Source organism: Pipistrellus kuhlii, unplaced genomic scaffold (assembly GCF_014108245.1).
Source record: "Pipistrellus kuhlii isolate mPipKuh1 unplaced genomic scaffold, mPipKuh1.p scaffold_m20_p_11, whole genome shotgun sequence".
Taxonomy (NCBI): domain Eukaryota; kingdom Metazoa; phylum Chordata; class Mammalia; order Chiroptera; family Vespertilionidae; genus Pipistrellus; species Pipistrellus kuhlii.
Genome location: NW_023425416.1, coordinates 47,675,839 through 47,700,795, shown reverse-complemented (window position 1 = coordinate 47,700,795; position 24,957 = coordinate 47,675,839). Strand labels below are relative to the sequence as shown.

Sequence of the window (24,957 nt, the reverse complement as noted above, 5' to 3'; positions counted from 1 at the left end):
GCCATGGAAGGTCCATGTAATATAGTACAGGTTTGAAACTCAGATGAGGCCAGAGAGGAGGTGGGACAGGTTTTTAGAGAAACGAACAGAGGACACTATCTAATGGCTCCTGAACTCTCATTTACATATTACCAGTATGAAAACAAGCTCATATTTTAATCAGAAACAAGCCAGAATCACTTCTTCATTCCAAAGATATCCGCTTAAATAAAAGTAAAGTGAACTGTTTTTTCCTATTCTGAACAAAGAAATTAAGTGAAAAGAAAAAGAAAAATCGGTGATATTTATAACAAATAAATAACAGATATTTATTGGCAAAATTATAACTACTTCCTGCAAAAAGTTTTATGACTCCAGTTTTATAACTTCAGAGGTAATTAAAAAGTCTAGTTTCTAAAATAATCTAATAATATGAGGATACTATTTTATCTATATTCAATTAAAAAACAATGAAGTCTGTGGCGGAGGCCACAGAGTTAAAATTTAGTCTTCTGGGATTTAGATTCAACAGAATTACTCAGCTATTTAATGCTCCTTTTGGTTTCAGTTTTCTTCTCAGTTCCAAGTGAGACCTGACACAGTACACACCATCAGTGAAAAGTATCTCTAAGCCTAGGGAGACACTCCCCTCTCTTTGCAAGAATCTTTCATATTTCCCTTTAATCAGGACGTAGATACAGGACCTGAAAGAAGAGACTTTCACACTTTTTCTCACAAACAAAAAGAAGCATATGTGCCTGGCCAGTGTGGTACAGTGGTTGAGCACTGACCCATGAACAAGGAGGTTGCAAGTTCGATTCCAGGTCAGGACACATGCTTGGGTTCTGGGCTTAATCCCCAGTCAGAGGGGAGTGCAGGAAGCAGCCAATCAGTATTTCTCTCTCATTGATGTTTCTATCTCTCTATCCCTCTCCCTTCCTCTCTCTAAAAAAAAAGAAACATATATATTTCTATTCCACACAAGAACAATTCTACACAACCAAGATGCCTGTGGCTAAAAATAATGCCTCTTCATATTCCCAAGGATTCTGTCCCATCCCCTGAATGCAGCAATCTGTTCCAGACCCTCCAAACTTTGCTTTGAGTAATTATGCAAGGAGGGACTATTCTATAATAAAATTATCTGTAAGACACGATCTTATGAAAAGCCACCCCTAGCCGGTTTGGCTCAGTGGATAGAGCGTCAGCCTGCAGATCAAAAGATCCCAGATTCAATTCCAGTCAAAGGCTCTTTACACCTGAAAATATCCTAAATGCCACCCTGGGGAAAACTCTTCTGGAACTCTCTTGCTAAGTGTTTTACACCTGAAACACTGCTCCAACGTCCTATACTTAAGCAATCATCATTTACCACATGCCGAGCTGGTCACACTTACATGCATTATTCTCTCATTGAATACGACAACCCTGTGAGGCAGGCAGTCAGTCCCTTCTTACAGATACATCTGAAGCCAAGCTAGTGTGTCAATTTGGCAACAGAACACGTGTCTCCAATGCCAAAGTCTACACTGTTAGCTACTAAACTCTACATAACATGTGAATGCATCTTCCCCTGCTCGGATGATTACGCTATCTCTTGAAAGCTTTTGGACCTGCAATTGTTTCAGTTTCGTAAGGACATGTCTTGCTGGTTTTGTAGACATGTTGAGCAGATGGAGCCTTGGCAGATCTGTTATCTGTTGATCCATCTACAACTGTGAGAGGGGAGGATATAGTAAATGTTTGCTGCGTTCTAATAACCTAACTGTGTAAATGGATATACATTTTATTAACAACTATAAAGTCAGCTTGTCGTAAAGCTGAAAAAAGGCCAAGGACTGGTGTTTATGCTTTTACTGAACAGGAAAAAGGCTCTGAAAGGAAGTGGCTTGCTCATGGTTGCACTGCTACCACATGGCAGTGTGTGGATTTTAGAGTCTATGTTCCATGCACCTTGCCTAACACTATTTAGTGAAAATGGGCAAGTACTAATCGCATTTTTAAAATACCATACTTTCCCCTAAATATAAAACTAGTACATTCTCACTGTAGAAAATCTAAAAAATACAGTAAAGTATAAAGAAGAAAATAGAAATCATTTCTAAGCCTATCACCCAGAGATAATCACTGTTAAGATTTTAGTTTGGCATTAATTTCCACTTTTCCCCTATGCATAGATGTGTTTTGTTTTGCTTATAATTTAGATCATATTTCATTGTTTTTTTTCTTTTATCTTCCACTTTATCCAAATCATTTCCCCCATGGCATTAAATATTCTTTCACAAATCTTTACAATGGCTGCAAAACCACTCTATGGATAGACTGTATCATTCATTTAAACCCTGTAACCATTAAAAAAAACCCACTAGTTTTCTCCCTTCAATTATATACCTTGCTGGTATGAATTTCTCTACTGCTAATCCGTTTCTATTTCTGACTACTTTCCTTTTATGGATTCTCAGAAATAGAGTTAAGGTTGATGATACTGAAAAACTTTTCTGAGAAGTAGCAATTAGTCCTCCTACCAACAATATATGTTACTTATGAGGTCTCTGTCTCCTCAGTATGTTTTCTCTGGTGTTGAATAAGTTGTGAGCTATAACGATAGGCTTTCCCACACTCACTGCATTTATAAGGTTTCTCCTTAGTGTGGGTTCTCAAATGTAGAATAACTTGAGAAGTCTGCCTGAATGTTTTCCCACATTCATTACATTTATAGGGTTTCTCTCCCGTGTGAACTCTCTGGTGATCAATCAGGTTTCGGTTAGAAGTAAAAGCTTTCCCACACTCCTTACACTTGTAAGGTTTCTCTCTTCGATGAAGTCTCTGATGTTCATGAAGGGTCTTTTTTAAGATGAAAGCTTTTCCACACTCATCACATTCATAAGACTTCTCCCCTGTGTGAATTCTCTGATGGTCCATGATCTTTGTATCAGACACACATGTTTTCCCACACTCCTTACATTTGTAGACTTTTTTCCCTTTGTGCATTCTCTCATGTTGGGTAAGGTTTGAGCTCCGGCTAAAGGCTTTCCCGCACTGGATACACGTGTAGGGCTTCTCCCCAGTGTGTACTCTGTGATGTGAAATGAGACCTGAACTCTGACTAAAAGCTTTCCCACACTCCTTACATTCATAAGTCTTTTCCCCGCTGTGGATTCCCTGGTGGCGAATGAGGTGGGACTTACCACTGAAAGATTTCCCGCATTCACTGCACGTGTAGGGCTTCAGTCCAGTGTGGATTCGCCGATGGACGACAAGGTTGGAGCTGTGACTGAAGGCTTTTCCACATTCCTTACACTTAAAGGGTTTCTCTCCTGTGTGAATTCGCCCATGCACTGTAAGGTTTGCACTCTGACTAAAGGCTCTCCCACACTCAGTACATACATACTGTCTCTTTTCGGCCTTAATTCTGTTGGTTGTTGCAGGCTCAGAGCACTGACTACCATCTTTTTCAGATTCTTGGTCATTCACTTCTAGAAGTATCTTATTGTCTTTAACTGCCTTGTGTTTGAAGCTTCTCGTGTTTCTCCTCATTTTCTCTTGCTTAGAGCATCCCGATGGCCTTCCGAGTCTTCTCTTCCTGTTCAGTGGAGCTTTCTAAATTTTGACTTCCTTAGCAATATCTCTGTGGAATTCTCTGGAATGCATGAAATTCTGATTTATTTCAGGAATAACCCTTTGGGATCAATACCTCCTCATTCCCAGTTGCACCATCTGACAGAAGAAAAAGAAATCCAACATGTCACCTGTTCTCCATATTAGTGGAAGGAGGACTGTCCAAGGATAACAAGATGTGGTAGACCATAGTGTCTCACATGGAAGAGTTAGTCTTCAAAGGCAAGGGGAACTGATTTAAAAAAAAAAAAGAAAAAAAAAAAGATGAGAAAATGAGGTTAGATATAGAGGCCAAGGTGAAGGCTTATGGACCAATAGGCCCAGCAACAGGATGAGCAATGAGTGGTATAGAATCCAACCTGGTTTCTTCCTGTCCCATGTTCTAGTCCCAGCATTGGAGCCGTCTAACTCCTAATCTAGGCCCAAGAGAAAACGAACTGAAATATCCTTAGTTCAGTAACTCAAACGACTAATCTTCAGATCATTTTGGCTTTTAGTTCTTGTTGACCTATGCCCCCAGTGCCAGTGATACAGTGGCTGGCACAAAATAATTAGTTTCTCAAGGATTCTGTCTTAGGGTATGCCGAAGATGTCACTTTTGCTCTAATCCAGATAATAGGCATCTGTCTATCTGGGACTCTGTCTTGATAAGGAGTAATTTAATTCTTGAAATATTGAAATCAAGTCACATCATAGCCTTACTCTGCAGGCCTGGTCCATAACTGGATCCAGCTGTATGTGCAAATTCAGTCGGTCTACTTTGCTCCAAGTTATCACTCTGACAGACTGAGTCTTACTGGGTGAACCTGAAAAGCTGAAGAGTATTAGTTAAAGCACAGCGGGGGGGGGGGGGGGGGGGGGGGGGATCTCATATGGCCTCCTTGTATGGCATTATGATAAAGTTTCTACAGATGGTAAAAGGGTGAAAGTAAGGGATAGGACAATCAAGAGGGGCTGATCATAAAACCAGGAATGATCAGGAATTTCCCTACAGATTTTTGTTTTTCATTTTTATTGAATTTATTGGGGTGACATTGGTTAATAAAATCATATAGGTTTCAGGTGTACCATTCTATAATACGTCATTTGTATATTGTATTGTATGTTCACCACCTCAAGTCAAGTTTCCTTCCATTACCATTTATCCCCCTGTGCCCTCTCTACCTCCCTACATGTTTGATGTGAAACCCTAAACGTATATGTAATCCTAGCAGACCTCAAAGCTAGAGGAGGTTGGGTCATAAAAGAAAACTGAAAAATGACTTCATGATACTAACATGACTAATTTTCCTTTTACTATGTTCCTTCCCAGCCTTGTCTATAATCATATTTATATAGTTATAAGTATAGTATAAATATAATTTTGCAACTTACTTCTTCCACTTAACTTTTTAAAGCATTTTTCCACATTGCTATTTAATCTTCCCAGGTGTCTTGCTGATCCCAAGCTCCCCATTTAGCTAGTACAGTAACTATTCTATCCTTAAAGGCTGCTATGAAAAAGATCAGTCTCCAGCCTTCTGGAGAGGGGCAGCCAGGGAAAATGTTAATAGCCAGATATTTACACAGCTCTGTCACAAAGCAATAAAGACCATTATTGAATGCCCCCCAGCAAAAGACTGTTAATCACTGAATGTGTTCTCCCAAATTCATATGTTGAAGCCCTAATCATAAGGTAACTATTAGTATATTTGGAGAAGAGACCTCTAAGAAGGTAATTCAGGTAAAATGAGGCCATAAGGGTGGGGCCCTGATCTGATAGGACTAGTGTATCTTTATAGGAAGACCTATGAGCGCAATTTCACTTGCACTTCTACCCCTCCCCTCCAAGGCACAAAATGAGGAAAACATGTGACCACACAGCAAGAAGGTAGCCATCTGCAAGCCAGGAAGTGTCCCCACCAGAAACCAAATCAGCTGGTCACCTTGATCTTGGACCTCCAGCCTCCAATACTGTGAGAAAATAAATGTCTAGTGTTTAAACCACCCAGGCTGTGGTATTTTCTAACGACAGCCCGAGCAGAATAAAAAAAAAAAAAAGTATGAACTATATCTATATTTAAGGAGCTTATAATAGAGTAAATGACAAACCAATAAGAGAGCGAACTATAAACCTACAAAGTCACCAATCAGGAGATGTAGGGAGCCAGAGGAGGGACTGATTACTAGGATGCTTAAAATGCTTGGGAAAAGGTGCTTTACAAAGGCTAAACTTTGGCCCTAGCAGGTTTGGCTCAGTGGATAGAGCATTGGCCTGCGGACTGAAAAGTCCCAGGTTTGATTCTGGTCAAGGACATGTAGCTTGGTTGCAGGCTCCTTCCCAGCTTGGGCCCTGATCAGGGCACATGCAGGAGAAACCAATTGATGTGTTTCTCTCACATCCGATATTTCTCTCAGCCTTACACTCTCTAAAAATTAATGGAAAAATATCCTTGGGTAAGGATTTTTAAAAAAAAGGCTAAACTTTGGCTGAGTCCCGGAGGACAAGGAATTCTTTTCTTAATGTTTAGACAGGGACAGTGTAGTCAGAAATAAATGGGAGATTATACTATTACATGAAGCTTCATGAAGGCACGATTTCTGTTCATTTTGTTCACCAATGTATTCTTAGCACCTAGCAAGCACTGAAAATTTGTTGTTGTAGTTGAATGAATAAGTGAAGGAATTAAAGAATCAAGTTGCCTGAAATGATACCAGCCAGAACACTGAAATTATGAGGGGAAAATTTTGGATATGATTTGATGGTCAATAGGAAACATATTCTGAACAGAGGGAATGAAGCCTACCTTTGATTTTCTTTCCCCACTCCACAAAAGTATCCCAGTATGTATGATAAATTTTGTATCGTGCTACCCAAAAATGAAATTAGAAAAAAAATACTTTAGGAAGATTAGCCCAGATGGATGAAAGATGAAAAAAAGAAGGAAAGAGGAAAGGAAATGAGTTGGGAGGCAACCTTAGAATGCACTATGGGGGACCATTAGGGGCCTGCCACTTTCTGGGTGCCTGGTAAATATTTGTTGAAGAAATGAACACACAAATGAGACAGTGAGGTCCTAGGCTAGGAAAATGACAGGATCAGAGAACAATGAAGTCCAGCCGTTACAGGAAAGCATACACACAAGTCAGACAGAATTAGAGGATGACTGAAGGAAAGAGTTCAAGGTCATCAGATCTAGGTCTGAATGGTAGCAACACTAAGAGAAACAGGGATGTGGGAAAACCCTTTTGAGACGAGGAGGAATATGTCAGGAATGCAAATTGGAGAATGATCAGACAACAACAGTCACAAAAATGTATAAACTTGCTATGATGGAGATCTTAGTTGGAAGGGCAGGTAGAAAGAAAGAGAAAATGCAATGTGCTGTACTGAAGCCCATGGTGGTTCGGAGGGACCTAGATCTATCAAGGAAGCAAGACTTGTCAGGAGATGAGGGAGAACTAGTTTGAGGAAGTTATATCAAAAGAAAACCTATCTGTCCTCAACCCGCTGCATGGGAAATGCCCTTAGGAGTCCTGGAATCCCCAGGAACGAGGGCGGTGGTCTTGACTGGAGAAGTAGAAGGAGGGGCAGATGAGGCCAGAGGGCCAGCAGAACATTAAGGGTATCCAGGCAGCTGTGCACACAAGCACAGTCTCAAGATAACCAGCAAATGGATGAGGACCAATGAGTCCCCACAAATCTCTGACCCACAACTCCCTGAGACTGAGGGGTGAGAGTTCTAATCTCAAGACCACCTTTTCTTTCTTTTTAAAACAATATATTTTATTGATTTTGTACAGAGAGGAAGGGAGAGAGATAGAGAGTAGAAACATCGATGAGTCATCGATCAGCTGCCTCTTGCACACCCCCTACTGGGGATATGCCCGTAACCAAGGTACATGCCCTTGACCGGAATTGAACCCGGAAGCTTTCAGTCCCCAAGCCGACGCTCTATCCATTAAGCCAAACCGGTTTCAGCAGGACCACCTTTTACAAGGAACCCACGATGGGCAGGGTCCCAGCTCAGTGGACAGATCGTTGTACTCTCTTACCTAGGGAGGTTGTATTCCTTCAATTTGCCAGGATAATCTTCCTGTTCAGGTCCCTCTGAGCAGTGGTCACATGGTGCTTGGTTACTGATTCACTGCAATAGAGTGACGAATAAGAGGCAACACTTGAAAATAAATTCCAGAGAACCAGGTGAGTAAAATGTGAAAGTTAAAAGGAAGAAAGAAAGAAAAAAAAAGAAAAGAAAATAAGTAACAGGGACTATTCACTCTTAGGGAAAGGCCTAAGCCCTAAGCATAAAACAAAGGCTAATGGCATACCAGGAAACTGATAGATCTGACCATAAAACAATTTCTGTACTTCAGAAAATGCAACAAAACCAATATAAACTAGAGTTGTCTAATACTGTCACTACTTGTGTATGTCTGTGTCCCTCCTAACATTCTCATGTGGCTCCCACCCAGAGCCTGGCATAAGGAGGGCTCGGTAAATGTTGTGTGATTTGAAAGATTCAGCTAAACAAGTTCAGGACTCTGTCCAATTCCATCTAAGGTAGGAATGGTGAGATGTACATCCTCCACACATGACCTTCACCACCCCTCCTCTGCCTGGTTCATCCCTCTTGTGCTCCATATTGTTTGAACACCATGGCGGTGTATTTGCATTCTTGGCACTTCTGTCTCAACAGGGCCAACGAAGGGACTAAATTCCCTAAGAGATTGACCTAGTCCAGTGGTCGGCAAACTCATTAGCCAACAGAGCCAATATCAATTGTACAATGATTGAAAATTTTTTTGAGAGCCAAATTTTTTAAACTTAAACTTCTTCTAACGCCACTTCTTCAAAATAGACTCACCCAGGCTGTGGTATTTTGTGGAAGAGCCACACTCAAGGGGCCAAAGAGCTGCATGTGGCTCACGAGCCGTGGTTTGCTGACCACTGACCTAGTCCAACTACTCAGAGATTCTCAGGATGTCAGAGCTGGAAGGAACCCCACAGGCCACTTAGCCTTTTATCAAAATGTAGATTTGGGGAAACTAGAACTTAGCGTGGAGCTGGGACTCAAGACCAAGTCTCCTGACAAATTTGAGTTCTATTACATCACCCTTCCTCCTTACTCCCATCGCCAAACTCTACGACTCGAGGTCCAGAGGGCCCTCTTCCCCATACAAGCACACTTGTCCCTTCCCTCCCCTCCCCTCCCCTCCCCTCCCCTCTCTCTCTCTCTCTATCTCTCTCTCTCCTAGTCATCCAGATACGCTCCCTTTCAGCTCTGATCCACACATTTTCTAGCAGACAAGATTCCTGTCCCCAGATGAACTAGTTTCACAGTATAGGCCTCACTTGCCCAAGAGAGAAGGGCTTCACTCAGGGGGTGTACCCAGCACAGACATTGCCTGTTCTCCTCCTTGGGTTGGTGAGGAAGTTCCTAATGGGGTCCTGAATCACGGTAAACAGATAGAAATGACTGAGTTCTCTGAGTGCTGTACTCCAAGTGGACACTCAGGGCAGTGTCCCCTCCCTGGGTACTCCCCTTCCTAGGAAGCAGTAGTCAGTAAGGATGATCATTCCTATTCTACATAATAAAAGGCTAATATGCAAATGACCGAATGGCGGAATGATCCCCAGGGGGCAGACACTCATTGCAGGAGCTGCCCCCTCGTGGTCAGTGTGCTCCCACAGGGGAGCGGCAGTGGTGGCAATGCTAAGGATGCCCAAACAATGGCTTAGGCCCACTAACCCATCAGTCGGACATCCTCCCAGGGCTCCCAGACTGCTAGAAGGCCTGGGCCAGGATGAGACCACCCCCCAAGTGCATGAATTTCATGTCCTGGGCCTCTAATTTAAAAGATGAGGAAATGAAGCATCCAGAGGTTGAATGATTTGTCCATGGTCACATGACTAGTGAGAGACAAGCCTTCTGTGTCCATCACACCATGGTCACTCCCTTTCAGCTGCTCCTTTTACATGCAAAAGTCTCCTCTCCATGCAAAGTGCCTTCCACTGAGAAGTTCTCTGCACTTCAGCTTTCCAAGAAAAGTTTGCAGAAGGGAGAAGAGAGAGGATCTTTGCTGAGTCAAATGCCTTTAGAGACAGAAGCAATAATATGGTTTTGAAAGGATGCTAGAGGGAGATTTTTAAAATAACTACCCATCTCTTAGGATCACCAGGCCTCAACGTGTGTGTTTTTCCCCCGCTCCAGATTCCCAGACTCTGCTTCTAAGTCCTCAAGCTTGTTCCGTTTCTTCCCTACTAGAATGTAGCTCTCTCTGCCTTGTACACAACCGAAACCCAGGAGCTGGCATTCTTGGGTAGGTGCTAGTATTTGTTAAATGGGTGAATGAGTAGTAACCCTGGGCAAGACTCTGCCTTCCCCTCTGGGTCCGTTTCCTCACAGGAACTCAGGGGGACGGATGGGAGACCTAAGTCAAACACTCAAGGTTCTGGCTCCTTTGGGAGCCTGGGCTGGCTTCGACCGCTGTTACCTGGCGGCCCACTGGCCATGGGAGTGGGGGATGACACAGTTCTGCCAGTACCTGTAGCCAGGTCCGAGCGGGCAACCTCGCCCAGCTTGGGACGAAACCCAAAACAAAGGGAAAGTGCCCAACGAGGGGAGGAGGAGGCTCACGACGACCCTTGAGCTGCTGCACCCCAGTCTCCGCCACGGGCCGGGGTCTCCCGCAAACACACACTCCCAGAACCCAGCCCCCCCCCCCCGGACCCCCACGCCAGGCTGCCACATACCCCTCGCCGAAAGCTCACGTCGTGGAATAAAGCGCAGAAAGAATTACGTCATCGACACCCCACTAACTCGCACCCCAACCCTCTGGGAGGCTGGAGTCCTTTGTCCCTTCGCCAGGCAGTCCGTGAGCCAGCGCTCTGGCCCCGCCTCCCATCCGAGCTTTGCCCTCCTATTGGCTGGGAGGACGAAAGGACTTGGAGGGCTCAGCCAATGGGAGGAGGACCCTGGGAGGGGTGGAGCCTGAGAAAGAGATTTGGGCAGGGAGCGGGGAGGAGCCAAGCTACTGGGCGGCCAGGGGGCGCGCCTGGAACTGAGGCTCCCTGCAGTCCCTGCAGCTCTGCTCTGGCTGCCAAGCCGGAAAGTCATCTTTCTTTCTACAGATCCCGCGCCTTTGGGTCTCAAAGCTAGGAGACTGTTTGTCAGCAGCATATAAAAATTACTTTGGGGGGCCTACTATGTCAGTGTTCCAGGTTCTGCGGATCCAGTACAGGAGAGAAGGAAATGAACTCGCTGCTCCATGGAGCTTACCTGCAAGTCAGGGGAGACAATAATCAATGAAGACATAGAACTTGGTAGCAAGTAAGGGGAGGAAGAGGGAGATGGCAGTGGAACGGTGACACATGAGCGGAAGGAGGGGAGGGCACACATTTCTGACCATACCGGCTTTTGGATGTAGCACACTTCTCTTGGGGAACTCCATCTGTTCGAGGCTGTCTCTCTCAAAGTATAAGAAACAATGAGAGGAAACTTCAAAAGGGTAAAAGACCCCTAGCAGGTTTGACTTGGTGGATAGAGTGTGGGCTTGAGGACCTGAGTTCGCTTCCAATCAAGGAAACGAACCTTGGTTAGACTCCTGCAGAAGGCAACCAATTGTGTTTCTCTCACATCGATGTTTCTCTGTCTTTCCCTCTCTCTTCTACTCTCCCTAAAAATCAATGGGAAGAAATCCTTGGGTGAGGATTTTAAAAAAAAAGTGTAAAAGTGCATGGGACATACTACTGCAATGTATATTGCTTTACAATTTATAGAATACTAGGTCAAACTTCATGCCATCATTTGACAACCTGATATATCTTACCAAAAATTAACAAAGAGGTAGAAATCTAAACAGCGCAATCACTGAAGAAATCAAAATGTTGCTAATTTGTCCCTCCCAATTCACTCCTCCCCAAGAATGGATTACACCATTATTTTTACCCTTAAATAAGAGTTAATTCCTACATTATGCAAACTCTTTCAAAATACTTTGCAAAGCCAACGAAACATTAATAAATTTCATCCAGTTCTGTACTTTTTAAAAAATCACCACAAACAAATGTTTTATACCAAAAGTGCAAAGAAACTTCATTTATTTGGAAACTTGTCAAGAATTATTACAAAAATAAATGATATGACCCATCAAGTTACACGAATAGATTTCTTTTAAAACGTGATAGAACTTAGCAGCCATTCTAATAAAAAAAATAATACAGTAATTACTATAGTGTGTATTATGTGCCAAGCACTGTTAAGTGCCTTACACTTATGAACTAATTTTATCCTAACATCACTGTGAGGTTGCTTCATTTATACATGGAAGAACTGAGATACAAGGAAACCAAGTGACTTGCTCAGGATCACACTCCAACGAAAGTGGTTTCATGATTGAACTTCAAGTTCAAGGCACAAAATATGAGTCCTTAACTACAATTCTACATTGCTTCTTCTAAAGACAGGAATGGAAGGAAACTTCATATACACTACAGAATATATATCAGAAACTAACAATGAAGTAACAGTAAGATTTCCAGGGGTACAAGAGGATATGAGGTCTTTGTATGTGATAGTCTATGATGAGATGCCACCTCCATCTCGAAAAGCTTCTAGTCTGGTGGTGGAGAGGGGTAGGTAGATTGTGCCCAATTTAAAGATGGTTCAATTGGAGAGTAAGTTTTTTAAATATTATTTGTTAACTCGTATATGAAAATTATTTTCTATATGCTAAAAGAAATATTTGCCATACCCAACCTCAAAGAACCTACAATAAATTGACATGAATGTATACCCGTAAGGATTAAGTTGAGAATAATTTAAAAGGCAAATTAACAACAGTTGCACATTAAAGCAGCAACTAATTTAAAGTACTGAGGTCAAATGAGTAAAAGGAATGAAGCGTCCGCAGAAGTCTTTCACAGATGAGCTGGATCTGAAGGGATCTAGAAAGGAGATTGATCTGGAAGATTATGAGGAACATAGATCAGCAAATAGGAAAAAGAAAAGGTTTTCTGAGAAGGGAATACTAGTGACGGGATCTAGACTGGAGAAGTTTAAAAAGTAAACAAAAAAAAGGTAAGGCCCTGGCCAGTTTGGCTCAGTGAATAGAGCATCAACCTGCAGACTGAAGGGTTCCAGGTTCAGTTCCAGTCAGGACACATGCCCGAGTTGTGGGCTCGATCCCCAGTGGGAGATGTACAGAGGCAGCCAATCCACGATTCTCTCATCATTCATGTTTCTCACTTGTTTGCTCCCTTCCTCTTAAATAAGTCAACAGAAAAATTTCCCCTGATGAGGATTAACACAACAAAATAAGCAGGTAAGGAGGTATATAGGCAAGAGAAAGTAAAGAATGAATCATGTGTCGACCTTCAGATTGAAAGGCCCCGTGTTCGATTCCGGTCAAGGACATGTACCTTGGTTTCGGGCACATCCCCAGTAGGGGGTGTGCAAGAGGCAGCTGGTGGATGTTTCTCTCTCATCGATGTTTCTAGATCTCTATCCCTCTCCCTTCTTCTCTGTAAAAAATCAATAAAATATATTTCATTAAAAAAAAAAGAATGAATCAGTGTCTTGGAGAGTAACTTTATAAAATAGGAGAGTTGGGCCGAAGCTGGTTTGGCTCAATGGATAGAGCGTCAGCCTGCGGACTGAAAGGTCCCAGGTTCGATTCTGGTCAAGGGCATGTACCTTGGTTGCGGGGACATCCCCAGTGGCGGGTGTACAGGAGATGGCTGATAGATGTTTCTAACTTTCTATTTCTCTCCCTTCCTCTCTGTAAAAAAATCAATAAAATATATTTTGGGGGGAAAAAACAAAACAAAAAAAAAATAGGAGAGGTGGAATAGAATAAGAAAGATATAATCTCTGTTCTTGAAAAGCATGATATGATCATGGGGTGCATACTGAAGAAATGAGATACATTTCTAAACAGTTGAAAGAAAGAGAAAGAGAAGAAAGAGAGGAAGGAAGGAAAAAAGAAGAGAGGGAAACAAGGAAGGAAGGAAGGAAGGAGGGAAGAAGGGAGGGAGGGAGGAAAACCCAGCAAGTAAAAGGAAGGTGTAGCCACACTTTCCAATAGTGGAGGACTGCATTGTTCCTCCCACTCTCCACATTCACAACCCAACAGACAGCGTTTAGGGAATAGCTCACTTTGATGAATGGTTCCAAGAGGGAATCAGGGTAAACATCCTTCTTATAAAGAAAGCTTAATTCAAAGTTCCTTGCTCTGTCTTTTAGAAACTTACACCTAAGAACCTGATGAGGCCAAACCTCAGAGCTTCTCTCGAGTGTGAGTTCGATAGTGGTGATTAAGAGTAGAGAGCTGACTGAAGGCTTTTCCACACTCAATACATTCATAGGGCTTCTCCCCGGTGTGAATTCTCTGATGTGCAATGAGGTGTGACTTTCGACCGAAGGATCTGCCACACTCATTGCATTTATAGGGCTTTTCACCTGTGTGAAGTCTCTGATGTCGAATAAGGTTACTATTCTGACGAAAGGCCTTGCCACACTCATTGCACTCAAAAGGCTTTTCTCCAGTGTGAATTCTCTGATGGTCAATAAGATCTCTTTTAGAAGATAAACCTTTCCCACACTCGTTGCAATTGTAAGGTTTCTTACCAGTGTGAAGTGCTTGGTGTCGGAGAAGATATGTATTCCGAGAAAAGGCCGCTCCACACTTAATGCATTCATAAGGCTTCTCCCCCGTATGGGTTCTTAGGTGGTCATAGAGTTTGTAACTCACACTGTAAGCTTTCCCACATTCATTACATTTATACGGTTTCTCTCCATTATGGAATCTCTGGTGTTGAATGAGATTGGACATGTGTCGATAGGTCTTTTCACACTTGCTGCATTCATAGGGCTTTTCCCCTGTGTGGGTTCTGAGATGAGCCATGAGCTGAGACGTCTGCCTAAAGGCCTTGCCACACTCATTACATACAAAGGGCTTTTCTCCAGTGTGGATTCTCTGATGGTTAGTGAGGTGTGTACTTCTATTGAAAGTTCTGCCACATTCATCACATTGATAGAATTTTTGTGCCTTCAAAACTTGAAATTCTGTAGGACTACAAGACAGATTCTTGTGTTCCCCAAGATCCTTATAGTCATCACATCCATCTTCTGTAGATTTGTTTTCATCCTCACATGTTCTTTCCAGTAAACCACTTTCTAGTCTGCTCCCTTCCTCCTCTGAGGGTTGTGCTTCTAGCTTTATTAAAATTTCTTCACAGGCATTTCCAGCTTCTGGTCCCCCAGGAGCCATCCCATTCAGGCCTCCTGATGTCCCATCGGGTGACTCTGTTCCTTTGGAAATTTCCTGCTTTGGAGGCAACTCTGAATTTTCCATCTGAGTCTTACCTGATTTAGAAAGAAATAAGAAAAAAGCATTTCTTATGCTATTGAGGAAAAAGTATCATCAGGAGTCTATTTACCTGAAAAAGCCTTCACATAAGGAATAAAGTAACAAATTGAGAACAAGAGAAAAAAATCAGAAATAGCTCAAATTTTTCTTCATGGACAAAAGGGGAAAAGTCAGTGCAGGAAGATGGATAAAAATCTATCAGGACAGAGAGATACTGAGCCAACACATTAAATAAGGAGGAAAAGTGAAAGATCAGAGACCAAAGCTGAAATGATACATTGGGAAAAGGCAAGCCATTAGGAGCCACAGCAACCAGAAAGCAACTGGGAACAGTCTAATTGAGAAGGAGCCATGAGGGGAGAAAAGATTCAATGAAAACAATGGATATTAGATGGAGGAGATATGTAGGGAGCCAGCTGTGTTATGCCCCTAATTCAACACAGTGTAAAAACTCATTTCCTTTTGTTGCTCAGGCTCCTAGGCTCCTCATTCTCAATGAGGTCCTGCTTTCCAAAGTTTGGTCTAGCTGGTCAGTTTGTACAGATTTCCTATCCCTTTAGCCTTATTGTAAGTAACATAACTCATCACATACAATAACTTGAATGCTCTCTAATCCTTATAAATACAAACTCTAACTACATCACCCTAGCTCAATCCATTATTAGGTAAAGAGAATGTTGAAAACTGTTCATGCTGGGTGATGCACTCAGAGAGGTTCATTGTAGTGTTCTGTTTTGTCTGTTGTAATTTTTCATAATAGAGTTTAAAAAGAAAAAATTGAGCGAAGAAAATGTGAAGGAAGCAGATGCTAAGTTCCAGGGACACAAAGTCATTACCCAGTGAGGCCATGCTGCAGTCCGTTTCCAGCATGATGTTCTGGTTCGTGGCTCTCTGACTCAGTGACGGGTCTTCCAACTTCTGTTCAGTGTAGTCCACAGACAGGAACTTGTACACTGCAGACCCCTACAATGACAAGTTTCTATTGCTCAAGAGATATTCCCACCCTGAAGGGTGGAGTCATCAGAGATACCAAGAGCACACGGTAAAAGCCCCGGTGGGCAAAGAGGTGAAGGAGGAAGAAGCTGGGATGACACATCTAAAAGGACAGGTTCAGGGCCAGAGAGAGTCCATGAACTCAGGAAGTGGCACCACGCTCCAAGGGAAGCAAGAAGGTTGGAAGCCAGAGGAGCAGTTTCAGAATGATCCAGTGCCTCTGAGATAAGCTCTAGCTCAGTGGTTCCCAACCCTTCTTTGGTCATGACCCACTTAAGCATCTCTAAAATCCTAATGCCCATCATGTGACATATAATTCTTATTTTTTTAAAAATGAACTCTTATTCACGTCGAGAAAGCCTAAAAAAGCCATTAACTTGGTCTAAACAAGCTTCCAAAGAACAAGGCATCCATGAAAGAGAAAAATCAAAGAAAAGAATAGCTGAAGTACTGAAAAAGAAATCACTAAGAAATTGTTAAAAAGTAATAATATAAAGTGATATGAAAAAATAGCAATCAGCCAGTTTGGCTCAGTGGATAGAGCAGACTGTAGGGTCCCAGGTTCAATTCTGGTCAAGGGTATGCGCCTCAGTTGCAGGTGCCTCCCTAGTCTGGGCCCTAGTCGGGGCTCATGCAGGTAGCAACTAATCAATGTGTTTCTCTCACATTGATATTTCTCTGTCCCTCTCTCTTCCAATATCTCTAAAATCAATGGAAAATATCTTCAAGTGAGGATTTAACAAAAGCAAAGTTTCATAAAACATATATGAGAGAACTGCAATGCATAAATATGTCACAACACATATTTATATACTCTAAAGTCTGTAGGGCCATAAGAAATGCAAAAAAAATCACTGTTAATAACTCATTCTCAAATTGTCCCCCCTTAAAAATTAAATTGACCCCTGTGTCCCATGTTGGGAACCACTGCTCTAGCTACCGGTATTCTGGGCCTCAGACTCAGGAACTCATAAAAGACAGACAGAACCAAGCTCACCTGGGGCCTGACCATCTGAAGCACAGTTTCTGCTGCTTGGTCTCCTATGTTCCTCACTTGGGGAAGGGAAGACACTGGGGAAGCACAATGAGCTGGAGGAGGAAAGAAATTATGAGTGGACAAGCCCTGCCCTTGGCTTTAATAAGGTCAGTATCCCACTGAGTGGGATTCAAGAAGACCCAGGCAACTCCACACAGTTTTTCACCCCTTGTCCACCCAGTATCCTAAGTGTGCTGTGAATTCTCCAAGGAGAGTGAAGTAGCAGGACCCTGGTCAAACTGAAAACTGATCTGCCAGTCCTCGTTCTCTTCAACCTCTCATAAGGAAGCTATACTTTTTTTTTTTTTTTTTTAATATATTTTATTGATTTTTTACAGAGAGGAAGAGAGAGAGTCAGAAACATCGATGAGAGAGAATCATCCATCAGCTGCCTCTTGCACACCCCCTACTGGGGATGTGCCTGCAACCAGGTACATGCCCTTGACCAGAATCAAACCTGGGACCTTTCAATCCGCAGGCCGATGCTCTATCCACTGAGCCAAACTGGTCTCGGCAGGAAGCTATACTTCTGACGACTTCCTCTCCACATGGCTTCCCTAGAACCAGCCTCACCTGATTTCTCCCTTAGATCTCTGGCCCCCCATTCTCTTCCTTGTCCGCCCTCTCATTTGGACACTCCAGAAGCACAGACGGTATTGCTTTCCTTTTCTCTCTGTCAGAGATCTCACCAACTCTCACTGTTCTAATTGTGCTCTTAAGTTCTCAGTTCTTTCCTAGACCCTGTTCACAAGCTTCCAGTTGCTTGGACATTTCATTTGCTGCCCCAGAATTCTTAAGTTCAGTATCTCAACTGTGTGTTCTTAATATCTTCCTTTCCTAAGTTCTGTCAATGATTCCAGACATTGTCCAAAACCCTCTCATTGCCCCTCTTCTCTCTAACCCCATGGATTTTCCCTTCACAGTGCCTGTTGAATCTATCACTTTCCACTACATTCAACTCGCTCAGGCAATAATCACCTCACATCTATTCTCCTACACTAGTCTCCTACTAAAGCTTCCCAACACTGGCCTACCCTTTGGATCAGTATGCTCACATTTGCCAGAGTAATTGTCCTAAACTTCTTACCCTTAACTCTAAGGCCTTGTACAAACAAACCCTAGGCTCTCAAATGCAGCCCTCCTTGACCCTAGGGTCTAAGGATTAACCACTTCAGTCTGTTTATATTCTCTACTAGGTGTCCTCCTCCCTAAAGTTTCTCAAGCCCTAGCCAGTTTTGCTCAGTGGGTAGAGCATCAGTCTGTGGACTAAAGGGCCCCGGGTTCTATTCTGGCCAAGGGCACAAGCCCAGGTTGTGGGCTCAATCCCTAGTGTAGGGCATTCAGAAGGCAGCCAAGCAATAATTCTCTCTCCTCATTGATGTTTTTTTTTCCTCTCCCTCGCCCTTCCTCTCTGAAATCATTAAAAATATATTAAAGAAAAATTTCTCCTTGATTTTCCACTTTCCAACACTACTGCTATCTCATTCATGAAGCATCCATCCCCTACCCACCCCAGATCACCATTAACAATGTCCACATGATCTTGCTTACAATTAACAATGTCCACATTGCTCATTTGTGATGGCATCAAATGCCTGAGAATACATATCACTCATGTCTCTTATGAGATTGGCTCTTATACCATGACCGACTCTCTGCCTAGTAGGTAACTAAATGGCTCTTGGAAAGCACAGTGACGGTATACTACATACTATCTCTGCTGCCAACAGTGCCTATGCCATGACAAAAACTTGCTAAATACATTAATGATTAAAGAATAAGCAAAAGGAACAGAAAAAGTCTCTATGAAAGGAAGACAGAGGGCAGGGCAAAGGATTCCAATAAGGTGGAGATGTAGAGATGAAGGAAAAGTGATTCCAGAAGAGAGAAGAGAGGTGTGATGCCAGAGCTGGAGAGGAACGTACCAGAGTGCCCATTGGGGAGGCAGTATGCCCCTGCGACATGAGGAGGCCCCAAGCGGGCTCCAGGGGCTGCACCGTTACTGAGGAGTGATGTAGAAAGAGATTCTTCTGTTGCACTCAAGGCTGTCATCTCCTCCAAATGCAATTCCTGTTTCTGTGCTGGAGCTGAAACCTAGAGACAAGGAAATATAATTGGGTTCAAGAGACAATCCCTGAAGGTACAGACTCCAAAACCTCTAAAAAGCACCCAGGAAAGAAAGCCAGGGAAAGGAAGAAAGAGCCAGAGTATCTTTCCAGCCCCACCAGTATAGCCTACTAGGGGAAGGAACTGTCTAAGCAGTATCTGCACCCTTTAATCTCATCCTTCTGTTGACTTCCTATTAGAAGCTTAAAGATCAGATTATATTATATAACCACTTTCCCTCTGTGTCAGTTCCTTAGACACAAATTGATTTAAGAATCATCTAGGATGCCGAAACCGGTTTGGCTCGATGGATAGAGCATCGGCCTGCGGACTGGAAGGTCTGGGTTCGATTCCGGTCAAGGGCATATACCTTGGTTGTGGGCACATCCCCAGTAGGGGGTGTGTAAGAGGCAGCTGATCGATGATTCTCTCTCATCGAAGTTTCTAACTCTCCCTCTCTCTTCCTCTCTGTAAAAAAAAAAAAAATCAATAAATATATATTTTTTAAAAATCATCTAGGAAAAGGAGGCAGGAGAGCAATTCAGTACACTCCCTAGGACCTAAGCCTATAGAAGAGACCAAACAGAAGTACCAAAAAATTCAAGAATGACAGCTGTGTATATCTGTATGTGCACAAATAACACTTCTGAGGCTGACAGCTGAAGCAATATCCCCACAACAGTGGCTGACAAACCTCAAAAGAGCTTTTCCCATTTCTCTCCGCAAAAGTACCTCCTCTTCAGAGAAACCATCCCTGACCACACTGACAAAGCAAAGACAGTCACTCTCTCCAACTACCTGATTATATTTCCTATTGCATGTTGTTAATCTCTATATTACCTTATTTACACCTTTATCGTATATGTCTCCCCAATGAAACAAAAGCTTTTTGTCTTGACCACTAGCTCCTAGAACAATGCTGGGCCCAGGATTATATGCAAACTCAGTTTTCAATAGGAACTTCCTCAATAGTTTATCGTAAGAAGTCAAATAGATCCAGATAACATCAATTTTTAGAGACTTTAAGAATATCTCAAAGCATAGGACCTTTTCTTTCCAGCTCCTCACAATCTCATGATTACTATTTTTACCAGCATTTGGAACATAAAACCTAAAACATCTAAATAAATCACGTTTATAAGCTCATTCACTCTGCATATACACAGTACATCAGAAGAAGAATATAACTGCTCCTTTGATAAACCATAATGGACTTGCTCAATTGGGTTATCGATACATCTGCTGATGGGAGGGAACTTGCTTCTTTCCGGTATCTCTCTCCAGTGTGTGAGACAGGAGGCTCCTGGGGACTGTGGTGACTAGGTTCTGCACTGGGCAGATCTTATAAATGGGAGTTACAGTTCTCTTTTAAAATATATTTTTTATTGATTTTAGAGAGGAAGAGAAACATCGATGGGAGAGAATTAATAACGATTGGCTGCCTCCTGCATGTCCCCTATTGGGGATTGAGCCTGAAACCTGGCACATGCCTTTACCAGGAATCGAACCGGTGATCTCTTGTACATGGGCCAAAGCTCAACCACTGAGCACAATAGCTGAGTGGGAGTTACAGCTCTTAAATAAAGCAGCTCTAGGAACTGGCAGAAGATGGACCTTAATTGCACTGGGACAACAAAACCTTGTAATTCACCAGCAATTAAACCTTGGCACACTTCCTGTTCACTATCTAGGACTCATAAATTTCCTTTTTCCCCAGGCATGCAATCCCCATCCCAATTTTCATTCTAAGATGGCATTCCACAGCAAGACACTAGGGGATAGCTAGGGGCTTAGAACCAAAGGAGCTGGCAAAGTCTAGTTCCCACACTTGGTGGTAATCAGCAATAACCACATGTTGGCTAAGTCTCAGGGTCAAAGGGAACACCTACTAGCTCTTTCATCTTAGATGAGTCAATTAACCTCTCTGTGCTCATATCACTTGTCAAATGGAGATAATGATTACTATTTTCATATTTTGTAAGCCTCCTAGGAGCTAAAAGAATATAAAAGCATTTTTCAAGTTGCATGATTCTGCAGCCCTTCAAGGATACCTTTTCAACCTTTTCCAGCCCCAATGTGCACACATGCACATGCTCCCTCCTGGTAAGCATCTGATCTGCCCTGACATTCCTTAATTGCCCCATGCCAAACTGCCAAGAGAAATTTGCTTATTCATCTTATATAATAAAAGGCTAATATGCAAAAGGACCAAATGACCAGTAGCTATGATGTGCACTGACCACCAGGGGGCAGATGCTCAATGCAGGAGCTGCCCCTTGGTGGTCAGTGCACTCCCACCAGGGGAGCACTGCTCAGCCAGAAGCCAGGCTCACAGCTTCTGTTGCACTCAAGGAGCACTGCTCAGCCAGTGGTGGCAGGAGCCTCTCCCACCTCCTTGGAGTCTGGCATCCCCCGAAGGGGTCCCAGACTATGAGAGGGTACAGACTGGGCAGAAGGCCCTCCCCCACCCAGTGCACGAATGTCATGCACTGCCCTCTAGTTTAGCCATAAATACATATTATAAGCCTGTGCTAGGAGAGACAGCCATGCTCTTATGTCTTTATTTTGTTAATCCTTATCTGAGGATTTTTATACACAATGAGAGAGAGGGAGAGGGAAACACATGGACTAGCTGCTTCCAGCACACACCCCTACGGGGGTCAGGGATTGAATCTACAACCTAGGTACGTGCCCTTGCCTGGGAATCAAATCCGAGACCTGTCGATGTCGATGTGTGGGCTGAGACTTCAACCTCTGAGCACATCAGGCAGGGCTCTGCTCTCGTCTTCACATCAGAAAGCTGACAATAGTGGCAGAGTAAGAAATGGAACCCAAAAACTCCACTCCTAGGTTCAGCTGCCCTATCAACTGTTAGTCATTCTCTTGGGTTTGTGACTCCATCACTTTTTTAAAAATTCATATTTTTATTGATTTCAGAAAGGAAGGGAGAGGGAGAGAGAGAGAAACATTAATGAGAATCATTGATCGGCTGCCTCCTGCACACCCCACACTGGGGATCAAGCCCGCAACCCAAGCATGTGTCCTGACTGGGAATCGAACCATGAACTCCTGGTTCATTGGTTGACGCTGGGCCATAGTCTCTTTTTTCTGAGGCTCCCTGGATAAAGAAGATTGAACTTTAATAGAGGGAGCATTTTTTTCTGCTTAAAGCAAAAGAAGTGAAGAAATAGGGACCCATGTTATCAGCATACCTGAGATTTACCCCTGCTCACAGTGTTCCGGCATCTAACCAATGTGCAGGTCCTCTACTTAGCCTAGGGCCTAAGGAATAGAGAACGCCTACTCCCCAGCTAACCGAAGCATTAGAGAATGGTTCTATTGTAGATGCCAGCTACTTGCCTTTCCTGATCCACTGACGTGTCTCTGGAAATCCTCCACCACGGCCACGGCTTCCTCGCCACTCTTGGGGTGGTGCAGCTGCACCCAGGTCCGGAGCTGGCCGGGCAGGATGCTCAGGAACTGCTCCAGCACCAGCAGCTCCAGGATCTGCTCCTTGGTGTGCACCTCTGGCATCAGCCACCAGCGGCAGAGCTCCCGGAGCCGGCTCAGCGCCTCCTGGGGCCCAGACATCTCGTGGTAGTACAGCTGCCTGAAGTGCAGCCGGAAAATTTCACAAACGGGAGGGTGGTTCTTCTGGAGACTGCAGCCTGGCCCCCAGGTCTGGCTCCCTGGCTCCTGCTTCTGGAGCACAGCACTCCCTGGGATGAGGCGTAAAGCTTCCCTGCCTGGGGTGGCCATTGTGACCCCCAAGAGAAGCTTGTTCCAGCAGCAGTTTGTCTGATTAAAACGATGGTCTATAATTTAGGTCCCAGGAACTGTTTTTCAAAGTTGGGGTCTAGGGTGAGAGGATTGTCACCTACAGAAACATAAGAGAGAAATCAAAGTCCTTGAAGTATTCAGGCCGATAACAGACCCTCCACAAAGCTCCAGAAAAAGAGCGAGCGCACAACCGGGGCGGTCTAAGCATCCTTCCACGTGACTTACCTTCTTAAACTTTCAGTGGCTTCCTAGAAGATAAAACCTAAATATCTACACTTAGCACTCTCGGCCCTTCACAACAGTCTTAAACCTCTGTTCTAGCCATACTCTCTACCGCTCTCCCCCAGTACCCAGCTTGGAAAGATAACAATGATCTTCAAATGTGGAAAATGCAAGATGATTCAAAGGGCACACAAGAAAACACTAAGTTGCCGAAACCGGTTTGGCTCAGTGGATAGAGCGTCGGTCTGCAGACTGAAAGGTCCCGGGTTCGATTCCGGTCAAGGGCATGTACCTTGGTTGTGGGAACATCCTCAGTAGGGGGTGTGCAAGAGGCAGCTGATCGATGTTTCTCTCTCACCGATGTTTCTAACTCTCTATCCCTCTCTCTTCCTCTCTGTAAAAAATCAATAAAATATGTTTAAAAAAAGAAAGAAAAAAATCACTAAGTTATTATTTAACTCATATTTAGTGCATGTTTTATAATGGTAAACGAATGAATGTGGTTCATTTAGCTAACACTGAAATAGGAGGAAAAGTTTTATTCAGTTTATATTAGGGTAAAACTTTGAAAATCCGCACTTTAGTGGCAACTAGGGCATCTGTGCTCTGCTTCCAATTCCAATTCTGCCACTGGGTATCCTGGGTAAGCAACTTCTCTCTAGGTCTCAATTTCTTTGTAAACGACGAAAATAACCTGTGAACTCCTGGAGCCCATACATAAAGCATGGCCTTTTCCCATTTCCTCTACTGCTCCGAGTGCTCAGCAGCTTATCTTATCTGGATTTTGCGTGAACAAGTCACACTCCACGTTTGAAATCCCCGTTCGGCGTCTGACCGACTTCTGAAGCTTCGCCTTATCTGCACTTTGCGCTCGACCAGGCGTCCGGGACGCCAAGCCCCTGGCCTCGTCTGCCTTGTGCATCGCTCACCCGCAGGGCCCGGCTCCGGGGCGGCACCGCTGGTCAGGGGAATGCGACAAAGAGGAGGGTGCTTCTGGGCGCCACAGGGATGGCACCGCCGGCCGCGGGGCGAAGCATGGGCCTGGCCAGCGTGGCCGACTCGGGCTGTGGGCGGCCGCGACTCCAGGCTAACGACCCCGGCCCGGGCGGCGCCCCCCCCGTCCGCCTCCTCGGGCGGCCCCCCCGCCCCGGGCGGCCCCCCGTCCCGCCCCGCCCCGGAAGGCCCCCCCGTCCCCCCCGCCCCGGGCGGCCCCCCCGCCCCGGGCGGCCTCCCGTCCCCCCCGCCCCGGGAGGCCCCCCGTCCCCCTCCCCGGGCGGCCCCTCGTTCCCCGCCCCCGGTCCACTCACTGGGAGTTCCGCTGCGGCGCACAAGACCCTGGTTACCGGCAGAAGCGAAAAAACAATGGCCGAGCCGGAAGCGAGAGGACCCACTTCCGGTCCTCCGGGAACCCGGAAGTCTCGGCCCGGAAGGTGGGCTCGCACGCGCCCTGCAGCCGGGAGAGAGGCTGCCGCTTGGTTGCCGTGGCATCTCGCTCCTCAGCCGAGCCCGCCTCCGCCGGGGGAGCGGCGCGGGGCTGCGTGTGCGGCTCTCAGCCCATTCTAGCTCACGGGGACCAGACGCACCCTAGCCCTGTCCCTTCCCCTCCGGGTGGCCCTGGAGAGATACCCAACCTGAGTCCTGATACCCAACAGCCTAGAAAATGCAGAGCACGGTGTGAGCACTGAAACGGGTAACACACAGACTACAGGGCGAACCGCCTCGCATATCCTGAGCCTTCAGCCAGTTATTATCATACTGTAGGTCAGCAATTTTCAACTGATGTGCCCCAAGAATTTTTAAAACATGCAATACTTGAATATTTAGCCAGGGACACTACCTCTTTTTCCTTAGATTGTCAAATAGTGAAATAA

The 24,957-nt window shown here is 44.4% G+C and overlaps 1 protein-coding gene and 1 long non-coding RNA gene across 6 annotated transcripts; one reads left to right on the top strand and one right to left on the bottom strand.

Annotated features, from left to right (window-relative positions):
- Positions 1 to 540: 540 nt before the first annotated feature.
- On the bottom strand, positions 541 to 24,491 carry LOC118715560 (zinc finger protein 660). Of its 4 annotated transcripts, XM_045579466.1 has the most exons (7): positions 24,394 to 24,491; positions 22,445 to 22,961; positions 18,904 to 19,072; positions 16,940 to 17,031; positions 15,786 to 15,912; positions 14,208 to 14,945; positions 10,650 to 10,859 (listed from the first exon to the last, which is right to left on the bottom strand). In XM_045579466.1, exons 2-7 carry the CDS (start codon positions 22,841 to 22,843, stop codon positions 10,768 to 10,770), a joined length of 1,617 nt encoding a protein of 538 aa, XP_045435422.1. In that variant the 5' UTR covers positions 22,844 to 22,961; positions 24,394 to 24,491; the 3' UTR covers positions 10,650 to 10,767. The 4 variants fall into 4 exon arrangements, with proteins under 4 accessions (XP_036287925.1, XP_045435422.1, XP_036287927.2 ...); XM_036432034.2 differs by lacking the exon at positions 10,650 to 10,859 and having other exon boundaries at positions 13,412 to 14,945; XM_045579465.1 differs by lacking the exons at positions 10,650 to 10,859; positions 15,786 to 15,912; positions 16,940 to 17,031 and having other exon boundaries at positions 13,412 to 14,945.
- LOC118715561 lies at positions 12,805 to 13,475 on the top strand. Of its 2 annotated transcripts, none has more exons than XR_006741163.1 (2): positions 12,805 to 12,945; positions 13,164 to 13,475. It is a non-coding gene; the product is annotated as an uncharacterized LOC118715561 (long non-coding RNA). The 2 variants fall into 2 exon arrangements; XR_006741164.1 differs by having other exon boundaries at positions 13,154 to 13,475.
- Positions 24,492 to 24,957: the final 466 nt, after the last annotated feature.